General features: G+C 42.4%; 1 protein-coding gene across 1 annotated transcript in view; it reads right to left on the reverse strand.

Moving 5' to 3' along the window:
- Dnajc7 (DnaJ (Hsp40) homolog, subfamily C, member 7) overlaps nucleotides 1-15,178 on the reverse strand; it is a 38,401-nt gene that overhangs the window by 4,929 nt on the left and 18,294 nt on the right. The window contains exons 3-10 of the mRNA XM_013037992.1: nucleotides 13,780-13,904; nucleotides 11,921-12,034; nucleotides 10,666-10,740; nucleotides 7,524-7,642; nucleotides 5,789-5,942; nucleotides 5,246-5,410; nucleotides 3,970-4,061; nucleotides 327-400 (exon numbers count right to left, since the gene is read on the reverse strand). Of these exons, the coding sequence (XP_012893446.1) occupies nucleotides 327-400; nucleotides 3,970-4,061; nucleotides 5,246-5,410; nucleotides 5,789-5,942; nucleotides 7,524-7,642; nucleotides 10,666-10,740; nucleotides 11,921-12,034; nucleotides 13,780-13,904 (918 nt within the window). The remainder of the gene's footprint in view (nucleotides 1-326; nucleotides 401-3,969; nucleotides 4,062-5,245; nucleotides 5,411-5,788; nucleotides 5,943-7,523; nucleotides 7,643-10,665; nucleotides 10,741-11,920; nucleotides 12,035-13,779; nucleotides 13,905-15,178) is intronic.

Consider the following 15,178-nt stretch of genomic DNA (forward strand, 5'->3'; position numbering starts at 1 on the left):
CTTTCCTGCCTGGGCTGGCTTTGAACCGTGATCCTCAGATCTCAGCCTCCTGAGTAGCTAGGATTACAGGCGTGAGCCACCGGCACCCGGCTTTATGGTGCTTTCTTATGGGAACAAAGGAAGTAAAGGTGGCACGGAAGACATGGGAACAGAACACAGGTGCTAAGCACCCAACCAGGAATTCTGTTCACTTTTTCCTGGCTGGTGATTAAATAAGGTTCAGGTACATTCCTGAGCCTTGATTCAAATGAACCTATGTCCAGTTTTAGGGCCTACAAATAAGACCACACATTCCCAGAGAAATAAGTGCTCTTAAACCCTGTTACCTTTTGTTTTCTCCGTCTGATATACTTTTTCATAGTCCCGTACTGCTTCTTCATACTGCTCTGTGTCCATGTAACTGAGAAGGAAGTACAGGGCAATACAGTGCTCAGATATAAACAGCAATGGCCTGAAGGATCACTCTAGGGAAAGAGGCATGGCTCAAGCAAGAGAGGCACACTTTTAGTAAGATGCTTCATGAAATAGAAGAATTCTTAATCTAAAAAAGAATTAGCTATGATTTCAAGGGAAAAAAGAGACAGGCCTCATGAAACTGGTACCCAACCCAGCAGAGTGATTCTGTGCTCTGAGTGTCGAGAAGTTCCTGTGGCACAGAGCAGCCCAAGAGGCACCTGGACAGCCTCGGGAAAGGCAACACAAAGGAACCTACTTGGTTATTCAGGACTGAAATACAAGAAAAAAAAGTTACCATGTGAGATAAGTGGCTGCAAAAGAGCTTTGAAATCTTTGGCGCCATAAACATGCAGGGATAGCTCCAATTGGGGTCGAGGTGGGATTAGTGAGCCACTAGAAGGATTAAGTTCAGGGTGGGAGCTGCTGGCAAATATTTCCATTAAGACCAACCAATTTGAGAGAAGGACTCTAAACACAGGTTTGCTACTATTTCAGTAGGGCAAAAGAAGAGGGGATCTGGCCAAGATGAGAGGAATCTAACTTACGTTGATTACCAGACCTTTAAAATGTCTTTCCCAAAGAAGAAAACGGCATTTCCCTGTTCCGATAAGATCACTGGCACCAAGACTGGCTTCCAACCTAATGCACTGTGATGGCCGTTCCAGAGACACCCCATCAGCCAGGGAATGGAAGAGACCACACAGTGCTGCATACAAGAGATTTGGTTGACACTGCCATCACAAGACCCCATCTCTGCACACACTGGGGGCAGGGCAGGGCAGGGACTGCTATCAATGTAGTTAAGAGAGAAGCTCAGCATCTTAGACATCTCTGATTTCTTGGAAATATCTTGATTTATGACTTAAAAAAAAACAAAAACAAAACCAATGCCCTGTGGACATAAATGCTACTAGGAGCTCAGAGAATCAATTTATAGAATGAAGTATAATACAACTTGGAGTAAAAGAAAACAGAACTCATAGTCCCTGGGTATAGAACTATCTGACAAACCTTTTGGGTCTGTGAAGCCATTCCAGTGCACTTATTTAAAACCTCAAAATACTTCCCATTTAAAAGTAAGTAAGGGGCTGGGAATGTGGCTTAGTGGTAAGAGTGCTTGACTAGAATGCATGAAGCCCTAGGTTCAACTCCTCAGTACCAACTAACAGAAAAAGCCGGAAGTAGTGCTGTGGCTCAAGTGGTAGAGTGCTAGCCTTGAGCAACAATAGCTCAGGAACAGTGCCAGGGCCCTGAGTTCAAGCCCCAGGACTGGCAAAAAAAAAAAAAGTGGGGCTTTAAGGAAGGAACAAGTTAATAAATAATGTGAGATATAGCAAACATTGGGCATCTGCCTGCCTATAATGATAAGTTAAGATAGACTGGGGCAATGGTCAGGCTTCTTTGGTAAATTAGCCTGAGCTAATTTCCAGTATGTCTTATCAAGCTCAGCTGCTTGAGAGGATTGTTGCCAAATATACAGCCAGCTGTGCAAAACAATGCATGCTGTCACCCTGTGATGGGATCGGAGGCAAAGCCACTCCAAGGACAGTTCTGTTTCTAACATAAAAATAAGGAGTTGTCTGATCAAAGCAATTCCTGAAAGAAAATAAGTCTCCATCTCATGGTCTTCCTAACAAATCAAGAATCTACTGTTTTCTTCCTAGTCCCTCTTTAAATACTACAGAGCATTATATCAGGCCAATAGAGTAATCATGTGGCTAGCTACCCCCTTCCCACTATTTTAGATAAAACTGCAGGAACACCCTCATCTATAGAGTATTCTGTATCTGTTAAGTAGGTCTTTAGTTGAATCAAAGGTTATTTTTCATCATCTATACTTTCTTTTTGGAAGGGAAGGAGAGACAAGAGAGAGGAGAGAAAGGAGAGGAGGAGGAGAGAGAAAAAGAGGAAGGGAGGGGCTGGGAAGGTGGCTCAGTGGTAGAGTGCTTGCTTTGTATGCATGAGGCCCTGGGTTTGATTCTCAGCACCACATAAACCAGAAGTGGTTCTGTGGCTCAAGAGGTACAGCATTAACCTTGAACTAAAGAGCTGAGGGACAGCGCCCTCGAACAATAACAACAACCAAAAAAAAAAAAAGGAGGGGGGAGGTAGAGGGAGAATGCTGAGAACTAAACCAGGGCCCTGCGAACACTAGGCAAGTGCTTTACCACTGACCTACACCTCCAGCCCAAGCTTTCACTTTTATCTATTAGTAGTGTGCACAGATGGAATGAGGGAGCTAGTCTCACAGAATCTGTAATGTAATTCCATGTATGGTCCTACTGGACGCTTAAGTCATCCAGTTTAAAAAAAATTCATTTAAAAAACAAAGCACACACAGCAGACATTTTTCCCATTTTTAAGTGTGATAATTTTGGGGAAATGAAATGGGAGGTAGTCTTCGAGACATTCTGTACCACTGAGAGAAGGAAACTTTTAGCAATTGGTCTTCAGGCATAAGCCAACAGTACCTGTTCTTTGGACCTGAAAGCTTATAATAAGGAATGGAGTATGCTGAAAAGTGGCATACAACAAATATGTTTTCATTCAGGCTCTTTAAGTACGTAAAGTTCTCTGCTTGGGAATAATTTTCTTGTGCTGTGGAATGAATCTAGGGCAAAGTGGTTACCAGACAAACCTTTAGCACTGAGCTACATTTCTACAACTTTATAGAAATGTAATCAAGGCTGGCCACACACTCACAATTTTCCTGCTTTAATCTCCAGAGTCCTGGGATTATAGGCATGTGCCAACAAAGCTGGTACAGAAGGGATGATTTCTGAAAGTAGTATATCCTACTCCCTGATACTGTTCCTGTCTGAAGAAAATTCTGTGTGTTCAAGAGTAAGATGAACAAAGAAGCTAGGAGAACCTAAACTCTGAGGAAAATCTAGGCACTACAGGAAGGTATAATAATCCTATTTATAAATCACCTTGTCAGAGTCCAGTCTGCTCAACACATTTATCTAGACAACTCATCCAGAATATTTCAGAAGATTCCTTATACTACGCTGAGGTAGATTAAATCTCTTTCAACCACAAGATTATCTTCCCTCACCCAGAACAAACAGATACAACCCTCAACTGTCTCCAAGAGATATTTTATTCTTCCCTCTCCCAAGTCCATACATTCACTCAACAAAACATTTACTTGGTGAACACTGATGTGCCAAGCACTGTGCCAAGTTAGAGCAAAGGTGAACATCATAAAATAAAATCTCTAAAGGAAATGGATTTACACTTTAACAAAAGGAATTTGGGTCAGGCATCAGAAGAAACTTACTGACCGTGAGGGGCGTTAGACACAGGCATGGGAGACTGAGGGAGCTTGTGCAATCTCCTCCGCTGGAGGTCTATAAAGATAGTCTAGGGCTGGAACAATCCCACCTAGAGGCAGGGGGAAGGACCAAATGACCTCACAACATCCCTGGGTCTGCTTTATCATCCACAATGCAATTCCCCTGGTAGGCCAGTGGCAATTCCCTCTTCCCCCTGCCCTCCAGGGGCACTTACCACTGAGCTCTTCTCAAGTAGGCTTTTATGTAAGAGTCATCAAGCTTAACCGCCTGAGTGCAGTCTTCTATTGCGTCATCTAGTTTCCTAAGCTTCAGGAGAGAGAGAGAACAGTCGCATTTTATATCTTCAGTGAAGGAAGAGCCCCCAAACCATGTGCATGGCTTCAAAATTTTGAAAAGATCAATCACTGTGTCCCCCTTATCATACCAAGTTCTTGGTCTCTGGAAAAGCCAGTTATCTCAGAGCTCAGGACACCAAATTTACTATGTGATACAATCAAGGTTATCTAACATTAGTGCTCAATAACAAAGGTAATTCTTGTCCTCTATTCTTTTAGAGGCCAACAAAAAGGTTCAGAATAATTCCAATTCTGTTGTTTTTTGCCCATACTAAGGCTTGAACTTAGGGCCTGGGCATTGTCCCTGAGCTTTTTCACTCAAGGCTAGAGCTCTATCAGTTGAGCCACAACTCTGGTTTTTTGGGTTTTTTTTTGTTTTTTGTTTTAGGTGGTTAATTGGAGATAGAGAGTCTCAGAGGCTTTCCTGCCCAGGCTGACTTCCAACTGTGATCCTCTGATCTCAGTCTCCTGAGTAGCAAGCATTATAGGCATGAGCCACTAGCACCCAACTTACTCTGCCATTTTTAACCATATAGGGGAACCACCAGTTATGCTGGTAGAAAAAAACTAAGGCAGAAAAAACTAAGCTTGCTTCATATCTAATTTCTTCCCTATCACTCCTGAAATTTAAATTAACCATTGCTTAGGCAAAGAAAAGAAATACTGCCGGGCGCTGGTGGCTCACGCCTGTAATCCTAGCTACTCAGGAGGCTGAGAAATGAGGATCACGGTTCAAAGCCAGCCCGGGCAGGAGAGACTGTGAGACTCCTATCTCCAATAAACCACCAGAAAACCGGAAGTGGCGCTGTAGCTCAAGTGGTAGAGCGCTCGTCTTGAGCTGAAGAGCTGAGGGACAGCGCCCAGGCCCAGAGTTCAAGCCCCAAGACCGACCAAAAAAAAAAAGAAAGAAAAGAAATACTTCCTGAAAATTATCTCAGAGTTCCTAACCATTCCACTTTGAGGGAAAAAAATGTGAAGGGAGTAGTTTTCAAACTTCCTGAAGTACCTCTAAATTTCACAGAAAAGATAAGCTTGCTTCTAGAAAGTTGTTCCTAACAAGCTGAGACACAACTTTTCCAAAGCAACTTTCTGAGACCTCATTGAGATCCCTTAAAAATATCACCATATGGCCCATGACTCAGGTCAAGTGCTTACCTTGGAATTAACCGTGCCCCTATTACAGTAGAGTTTAGCATTTGTTTTTATATTATTGGGGTCTATCCCCAGAGCTTCTGTGTACAGTTCATATGCTAGCTTGTAATTTCCTTCCTTAAATGCTTTATTCCCATCTTCTTTCTTTGCTTTAAGCGCTTTGGCATTCTACAAAGAAAAGCAAGGAGAAGTGAGTTAACACCCACAAAGCCTCTCGACTGTGGTACAGTGAGGCTGCAATCTCTCTTCAATCTTCCATTTCACTACAGTTCACTATCACAGGGCTCCTCTCACCACCTGGACTCATTGTTACTCACTGATGTTCCCGGAACAGTGACAGAAGTTAACACCTCCTTTGTGATTCTAAAATTTTCTGCTCCAAACATCTTTCCTCCCATTCTAAGATCCCTTGTTTTTATTGTACTGTGGATCAAACCTAGGATTCTTGGACTTGCTAGGTAAATACTCCATCACTGAGCCACATTCTAAGCCCCACATGATCTTAAGGTCCCAAAGGAAGTTGTCTTTCCCGTGCTTAGAACTTACTCTGCAAGCAACACAAGCCTTCTCATGGTCAGGAGCCATCCTGAGAGCCTGTACAAAAAACTGAACTGCCTTCTCAATACAATCTTCATAATAAAGGCAAAGACCTCGTACATACAGAGCGTCCGCATTGGTGGAATCCATTCGTAAAATGTCACTGCAATAGCAGAAAGGAACACATTAAGCTGTGGCTTGAATGTCCTGATCATTCCACCATTTGTGGCCAGTTTGTCCCTTGACTACATACATGTTTATGTGTCCAATACTGAAAGAATCCAAATTAGACAGACTCCCAAGAACTCTTCCCACCCCTTGTCAAAATAAGCTACTTACATTCACCTTAATATTTTTTTCCTCCCCTTTTACCTTCTTTTCCCCCCCACAGAACCTCCTGCATTTTAGGTCCACTTTCCCAGTGCACTATAAACCTAGCTCAATACCTTTCTTGCATCTCTCAACCCTTACCTAACTAGAACAGTTTAACAAATTATAGTCCGAAGAGCTAAATCCCTTCTGTTGCTGCTGCTGCCGCCTTTTTCTTGGGGCTAGGACAGGGCCTAGTACATGCTAACCATATACTTTCTACTACTCCCAAGTCCCTCTGCCACTGTTTTCTTCTTTTATATTTGTACTTATTACAAACAACTTCATTAGTTCTAATATTCTCATAGCTTAGCAATATATTTAACTCCCCCTAAATATAACTTCTTTTTCTTAACAATAAATGGTTCTACTTCATTTGCTAAGACTTTACACTAAACAACTCATTCCTTGATTTCTAATTGTAGTATCTCTGTCCCTACATTTTATTATTTATTTATTTTTGGGGTCCGGTTGTGGGGCCTGAACTCTGGGCCTGGGTGCTGTCCCTCAGCAGTTCAGCTCAAGGCTAGCACTCTACCACTTGAGCCACAGCGCCACTTCTGGCTTTTTTTTTTTCTTATGAGGTGCTAAGGAATCGAACACAGGGCCTCATGCATTCAAGGAAAACGCTCTACCAATGAGCCACCTTCCCAGCCCTGCCCCCAGATTTTATTAGATTCTATTAGTAGTGTCATTTTAGTATGCCCATATACGTACACAGTGTTCCTTGACCAGACTCATCCCCTTCATCATTCTCTGTCACACTTCTGGGTTTTTTTGTTTTTTGTTTTGGGTCCGGTCGTGGGGCCTGAACTCTGGGCCTGGGCGCTGTCCCTTAGCTCTTCAGCTCAAGGCTAGCGCTCTACCACTTGAGCCACAGCACCACTTCTGACTTTTTTCTTTTTGCTTATGTGGTGCTGAGGAATCAAACCCAGGGCCTCATGCATGCAAGGCAAGCGCTCTACCAATGAGCCACCTTCCCAGCCCCCACTTCTGGTTTTTGTAAATAAAATTTTACTGATATATATTAATACCCATTTGTTGATCTATTATGTGGCTCATTTTACACACAATGACAAAGCTCAGTTACTACAATAGAGACATCTAATAAAGGTTAAAATACTATCTTGTCTTTTACAGAGTTTGCCAGTTCTGGAGAAGGAAAAAAATTACAAAAGTAAAAATCCAAACCCTCACATAACAATCTTTTCTTTCTTTTACAGCTCAAGTACCTGCTATACTATACCTATAAACCCTGTGGGATATCTGATCTGGTCTAACTGTTGGGTTAAAGTTCCAGGAAGGTCAGATCTACCCTTGCTGGCAAACCCAGTAATATCTAGCATCTCAATGATGAACTAGCCTGACTGTGTACCTGGCCACAGACTGTGCTTCTGGATATCGACCCAGCATAGCTAAACATTCTGCTTTGAGGATTTTGAAGCGATGGCAGGCAGGGGCAAATTCTAGGGCACGGTCCATGCAGAAAACCACCTAGGGGTAGAAAAAAACAATTGTAAGGCTCTTCATCCTAGATTTAGAAATGTCTTTAGTTTGGTCACAGCCACAGAGAGATTCAAAGCTCAAAGAAATTCCCTGTTGAGAATTTCTCCACTGTTGAGCTAGAAGAATGTTTTAAAACGTATTAATGCACTCAAAGCACTAAAATGAAGAGAACAGTTGATTTACATGACGATGACAGCAAACATTTACTAAGCATTTTATATATTAATCCATTTAGTCCTCACAATTTTACAAGATAATATTGCCTTTATTTTAGTGGTAAGGAAACTAAGGAATAGCGAACTTAGACAGTTCTCCAAAGCTCATGACAGAACAGGACTTGAGCTTAGACACACACACTTCATAACCTCCCTCATCATGCTAAGCTGCCTCCATGGCTAGCTCCACACCCAGTGACTCATCAAAGCTCATGTTCTCAAAATATTGCTATTTCCTATTCCATATAACTTATCAGGCTTAGTGCTTTTTTTGTTTTTTGGTCATGGGGCTTGAACTCTGGGCCTGGGTGCTGTCCCTCAGCTCTTCAGCTCAAGGCTAGCACTCTACCACTTGATCCATAGTGCCACTTCCAATTTTCTGAGTGGTTTACTGGAGATAAGCGTCTCATGGACTTTCCTGCCCGGGCTGGTTTGAACCACGATCCTCAAAGATCTCAGGCTCCTGAGTAGCTGGGATTACAGGCATGAGCCACGGGTGCCTGGTCAGAATCCACACACCCGTGGCTCATGCCTGTAATCCTAGGTACTCAGGAGGCTGAGAATGGACATACCCTTAAAGTTAGTGAAATTCAGTTTCCTCTTCTGTACCTGCAGTCTCATATTATAATGGCCACTCTTCTACCTAGTCAGTACAGAAATATACTCATAGATTAGTTTAAGTGGTTTTATAGTAGATTCTATCACATTACTATTCCCAACATGCTGCTATACAAATGATAAGCCAAGTATCTTACATACTAATAGTAGAGCTGGGATTAGTTCACTCTTTCAATCTCATAAAGGGTCTCCATATATTCACTCTCCCTATCCCTTCTCATAATATGTTCTCTGAGATTTCATTTTTTATTTAGTTGTTATTCATGGGAGATGCTTGCTGAATCACTGTGTTCATAGAGTAATTGACCTAAAAGACAAATCTGAAGTTAAGGAATATCTGTTTCCTCTAAGAATCTGGCCATAGAGAAAATGAACAGACCACATCTGAACACCAAATTCCATCAACATAAGGACTCACATAACGACACACTAAAATGGAATGAAAAAACCTTCCATGTACTAATATGGAAAGATCCAAATCTGTTCAGTTAAAAATGGGGTACAGAACTGTGAATGGCAAAAAAGAATCTATACTTAATACATGTAGAATTGTAGAAGAAAACAAAAAATATGTGAACAGAGAGTAGGGTTAATGGTGTAGATCTGTGGTAGGGCATAGCCAAGGCCCTAGGTTTCAACCTCAGAATGAGAAGACAGAGAAAAATAAATAAAAACAATAGCTACCAAGGAGATGAGAGCTACTAAAGGCACAGGGCCAGTTTAAGGGTACAGTGATCATTGAATGTATTTTTTCCACACTTTCTAGCTTTTATTTTTTGTATGTTGGGCCTTTGGCTTGAACTCAGGGTCTGGGTGCTATTCTTGGGCTTTTTTGCTCAAAACTAGTGATCTACCACTTAAGCCATAGCTCTACTTTCAGCTTTTTCAGTGATTATTTGTAGATAAGAGTCCCTCAGACTTTCCTGCCCAGGCTGGCTTTGAACTGCAATCCTCAGATCTCAGTCCCTTGAGCAATTAGGATTATAGCCAGTACCCGGCTAGCGGGGAAGAAAAGAGGGAGAAAAATGAGGGAGGGAGTAATAAGTCTGATAAGAAATGTACTCACTACCTTATGCAACTGTAACCCCTCTGTACATCACCTTGATAATTAAAAAAGAAAAAAAATGAATGAGGAAAGGAAGTCAGTAAAAATTTCAGTTACTACACCCTTTCAGCTTCACAAGAACAATGTTCTGTGTAGAGCTGGTTCTGCTCTTCGTGAAGAGCATCAGTTAGAGGCTCAGTGCTTCACTTCCCACCCCCATGTCCCTATGTCCCCAGCAGAGACAGCTGCAGGCAAAAAAGATCTTTGTTTCTCCCAAGTTCATCTGTTTCCTCTGCCAGGATCATAATTCTTCATTTGTGACATCACCATGGGGGGGCTGGGATGTCACAAACAGAGGTTTCTGTCAGAAACTCAGGATTCTGGCTCCAGGGTGTGCAAGAAAGAAAAGTAACCCAAAAGACTGCCTTTCAAGACAAAGCTTTTGCCTATAAAAACTAAAAAAACACATTAGGCAGAATTGCTCTCCAAACACACACACACACACACACACACACACACACACACACACACACACACACACAACTTATGAATCACACTAGCAAGACACTGTGGTTTTTCAAAACTGATTGCTAGAAGAGGGATGCTAATACAAGGACTCTGCATAAACTAATGAAAGACTATTTGCCAAGCAAAAGATGCCCAGCAAAATTAGTTGTTTTTAACTTTTGGGGGCCATGTACCTTTCCTCTGAAACTTTAGTGAGGACTATTTTTTTTTGGGGGGGGGGGATCCGGTTGTGGGGCCTGAACTCTGGGCCTGGGAGCTGTCCCTCAGCTCTTCAGCTCAAGGCTAGCACTCTACCACCTGAGCCACAGCGCCACTTCCGGCTTTTTTTTTTCTTGCTTATGTGGTGCTGAGGAATCGAACCCAGGGCCTCAGGCATGCAAGGCAAGCGCTCTACCACTGAGCCACCTTCCCAGCCCAGTGAGGACTATTTCTAAGTTCAGGCATATTTAGAAAGATTTAGAACTTTTAAACTTTTCACATATTTCAGACTTACCAATTCCTTTAATATGTTTATAATCAAGAACTATCACACAGTCTAATGTTTAAGTAGAAATTAGGGCTTTATAAGAAAGGACAGATAAGATTATCTTCTAGATATACTTTACCTTCCGAAAATCTCGCTTTTCAAAATCTGTTTCTGCTATTTTCTCATATTCCATGACGGCATTAGCATTCTTAAACTACATGGGAAAAATCAGACATAGGAAAAGTTTCAATGAAATTACACATTGAATAGTCACAAGTCAGCAATGTCTAGATAAATCTCTTTCAAGAACATTGTTCAAGCAGGGCACTAGTGACTCATGCCTATAAGCATAGCTACTCAGGAGACTGAGAAGAGATGATTTTGGTTTAAAGCCAGCTGAGGCAGAAAAGTCTAAGACTCTAATTAGTAAAAAAAGCTGGACTGAAGATATGACCCTGGCACCAAAACGGGGGGGGGGGGGAGAGGGGGGGGAAAGGGAGGGGGAGGCATCAGTGGCTCATTTCTGTAATCCTAGCTACTCATGATGCTGAGATATGAGGACTGAGGTTCAAAGCCATCCTAGGCAAGAAAGTCCATAAAAATATTTTCTACAATAAACTATGCAAAAAAAAAAAAAAAAGCCACAAGTGGTGGTGGCTCATGCTTGTAATCCTAGCTACTCAGATCTGAGGATCACAGTTCAAAGCCAGCCCAGAGAGGAAAGTTCGTGAGATTCTTATCTCCCACTAACCATCAGAAAACTAGAAGTAGCACTGGGGCTCAAGTGGCAGAATGCTCGCCTTGAGCAGAAGAGCTCAGGGCCAAATGCCCAGGCCCAAAGTTCAAGGCCCATGACTGACCAAAAAAAAAAAGCCAGAAATGGAACTCTGGTTTAAGTGGTAGAGTGCTAGCCTTGAGCAAAAGAATCTCAGGGACAGCACCCAGGCCATGAATTCAAGCCTCAGTACTAGTACAAAAAAAAAAAGAGAAGAAAAGAAAGAAAGGGTGGGAAGGGAGGGAGAAGAGAGGCTTCAACTAAACGAAAGATCTTCAGTTTGGGAATCAAGTCATGAAGAAAAGAGTCTGGCCCTAGTCAATCAATTACTGGTGGCACAGATGTAGTGGTACAGTGTTGGCCTAACAATTGTGAGTTTAAACCCCAGTATTGCTCCCAAATCAAAAAACAGAACAAAACAAAAAAGCTATAAATCATATTCAAAACCCATTTCACAGATAAAGGAAGCTGAAGCTCAGAGAACTAGGACATTTGCCTAGTTACCCAGATGTTAGCTGATAGCAGAAGTAGGACTAGATTTCAGTTCTGACTTTCAAGTCATCACTCCTTCCAATATATCACAATGACATTTTTGATGCTAACAGGATTAGACTCTTACCTCCTGCTGTGCCTGAGCATTTTTGTGATCCAGTTCTAGGGCCCTCTGGAAACTGCGACATGCTGCCATGGCATTCCCTAGTGACAAGTGACACTTGCCTTCTCGTAAATGTCCCTAGGAGAAATACATAGAGGGAAGGAAAAGAGAATGACTGGTCACAGAAGAACTGAGCAACAGTAGAAAGTACCCACATGAATGCCCACTCAAGTGGTAAAATGCCTGCCTAGCAAGCTGAGGCTGAGTTTAAATCCCAGGATCACCAAGGAGAAAATAAAAATAAAACAAGAAAATACCCACCCACAAAAAAACCAGCAGCAATGAAAATAACTGCCTAGGGACAAGAGAGAAAGGGTTAAAATTTTATTTTATTTATTTATTTTTTTTGCTGGTTGTGGGGCCTAAACTCTAGGCCTGGGCACTGCCCCTTAGCTCTTCAGCTCAAGGCTAGTGCTCTACTACTTGAGCCACAGCGCCATTTCCGGCTTTTTCTGCTTATGTGGTGTTGAGGAATCTAACCCAGGGCTTCATACATGTAAGGCAAGCATTCTACCACTGAGCCACCATCCCAGCCCCTTAATTTTGTTTTTAAAAATTACTTTTTTTAAAAAAGGGGAACTGATGATTCACACTATAATCCCAGCTACACAAGTCTGAGATCTGGATGATCATGGTTCAAGGTCAGCCTGGGCAAAAAAGTCTTCTAGAGTCTATCTCAAAAGTAACCTGCAATTGGGGCTGGGAAGGTAGCTCAGTGGTAGAGTGCTTGCCTTGCATGCATGCCCTGGGTTTGATTCCTCAGTACCACATACGCAGAAAGAGCAGGAAGTGGTGCTGTGGTTTAAGTGGTAGAGTGCCAGCCTTGAGCTGAAAAGCTGAGAGTGCCCAGGCCCAGAGTTCAGGCCCCACAACCGACTGGAAGAAAAAAAAAACCAAAACAAACAAAAAAACCTTTAAAAGCAGGGCTAGATATGTAGCTCAAGTGGTATAACACCAGCTTACCAAGTACTAGGCCCTGAGTTCAAAACCCAGTACCACAAGCTTAAAAACAAAAATAAAAACAAAGATAAACTACAGCGGGAGCAGTGGTTTTTTTACTAAAGAAAACTGCCGGGCTGGGAAGGTGGCTCAGTGGTAGAGCGCTTGCCTTGCATGCATGAGGCCCTGGGTTCGATTCCCCAGCACCACATAAGCAAAAAGAAAAAGGTGCTGTGGCTCAAATGGTAGAACGCTAGCCTTGAGCTGAAGAGCTGAGGGACAGTGCCCAGGCCCAGAGTTCAGGCCCCATGACCGGACCGCCCCCCCCCCAAAAAAAAGAAAACTGCCCTGCATTTATCACTGCTAGGAGTTGTTTGTCTCATTTGGGAAGAGGGAGTGATACTGATACTCATAGTTAAGGCCAGAGATGTCATGACACATTCTACACTGCACAAGATAAGATACCCCAGAGCTGGACAGCCCCATAGCTGTGCGCCTCCATAGTTGTGCTCATGCCTGTAATCCTAGCTACTTAGGAGGCTGAGATCTGAGAACTGAGGTTCAAAGCCAGCCTGGGAAAGTAAGTCCATGAGACTCTTATCTCCAATTAACTATCAAAAAGCCAAAAATGGAGCTGTGGCTCAAGTGATAGAATGCCTGCTTTGAAGGAAAAAGCCAAGTAAGTTCAAGCCCCATTACCAGAATACACACATACATACTGACTCTCCCTCCCTCTCTCCCCCTCACACATAAACCACAGATAGCCACCCTTCAACCAAAAATTATCTGGACCAAAATGATAATACTGTCAGGATGAAAAAAATCCTGGGCTAGAGAATTCAAGCATAGCAATGCAGTCTTCCCCAAAGAACCCTTTTACATACCCGGACAAAGCTGTCATCCAGTCTCACTGACTGTTGGGCATCTCCAAGAGCCTCCCGAAACCTTCCCAGCATTATCAACGTGGCTGCTCGATTACCATAATAGCTAGCATTTTTAGGACACATATCTATATGATAAGAAGAGAAAAGAAAGTTCAGCAGAAGTCATGGATTTGAACATTTAAGGGCTATTTCTTGAAACTGTCAAAAAACTCAAAGAATGTTGAAGTCAGGCACTAGTGGCTCACACCTGTAATCCTAGCTACTCAACAAGCTGAGATCTGAGCATCACAATCCAAAGCAAGCCCAGGCAGTAAAGTCTTTAATACAATTATCTCAAATCAACTACACACACACACACACACACACACACACACAAAACTACTGCTACTACTACTACAACTACTTCTACTACTATGGAATTAAAATATGCTGATAAATTAAGCATGGAGATAGTTAAGATACATTTAGGTGGACTTTTTTTAATTTTTGAAATTTTTATTATATTTTTAATATAAAATTTATCTGTATTTCCTTTTTGAAAAATCTATTTCATTACAGTGATCTGGTCATGGTTAGGAGTTCCCAGGGAAAGCTGCTGCTGACATTAAGGGCACCGCGAGTAAGGGCCGCACTTCTCAGAGGCTATTCACTAGACATGCCATCATCATGGGATAGGTGGATTTTTTTCTTCTGTAACATTCAGCACTTCAGGAATTCTGTGAGACTCTCACCTCTAATTAGGAACTAACAAGCTATAAGCGGAGCTGACTCATAGCACAGCATCAACACTGAGAGAAAAAAACTAAAGGACAGCACCCAGGCACTGAGTTCAGCCCTAGTACATGTACACGTGTATATGTATACAGAGAGAGAGGGAGAGAGAGAGAGAGAGAGAGAGAGAGAGACATGTTGAAAAGAGCTAGAGGTGTAGCTTAGCAGTAAGCACTTGCCTAGTACTGTAGGTAGAAGCCCTGGGCTCCATGCCTTGCATCACACCCACACCCACATACACATATGCACAGATTGTTAACACTCTCTTTAAAGGGTCACAGCCAAATTTTCGACTATTTGTGCAGATGAACAACAGCAATGATGCAGCTAATTTTTAAAGAAAACAAGTTATGGACTGGGGTCATGATGCAAATGGTAGACTACTTGTCTAACAAGCATGAGGCCCGGAGTTAAAACCCTAGTACCACAAAAAAAAAAAAAAAAGCCAGGTACTGGTGGCTCACATCTGCAATCCTAGCTACTCAGGAGGCTGAGATCTGAGGATCACGGGTCAAAGCCAGCCCAGGCAGGAAAGTCTGTGAGACAGTTATCTCCAATAAACCACCAGAAAACTGGAAGTGGCGGTGTGGTTCAAGTGGTAGAGTGCTAGCCTTGAGTTGAAGAGCTG

The sequence above is a fragment of the Dipodomys ordii genome, unplaced genomic scaffold (assembly GCF_000151885.1).
Source record: "Dipodomys ordii isolate 6190 unplaced genomic scaffold, Dord_2.0 Scaffold7, whole genome shotgun sequence".
Classification (NCBI taxonomy): Eukaryota; Metazoa; Chordata; class Mammalia; order Rodentia; family Heteromyidae; genus Dipodomys; species Dipodomys ordii.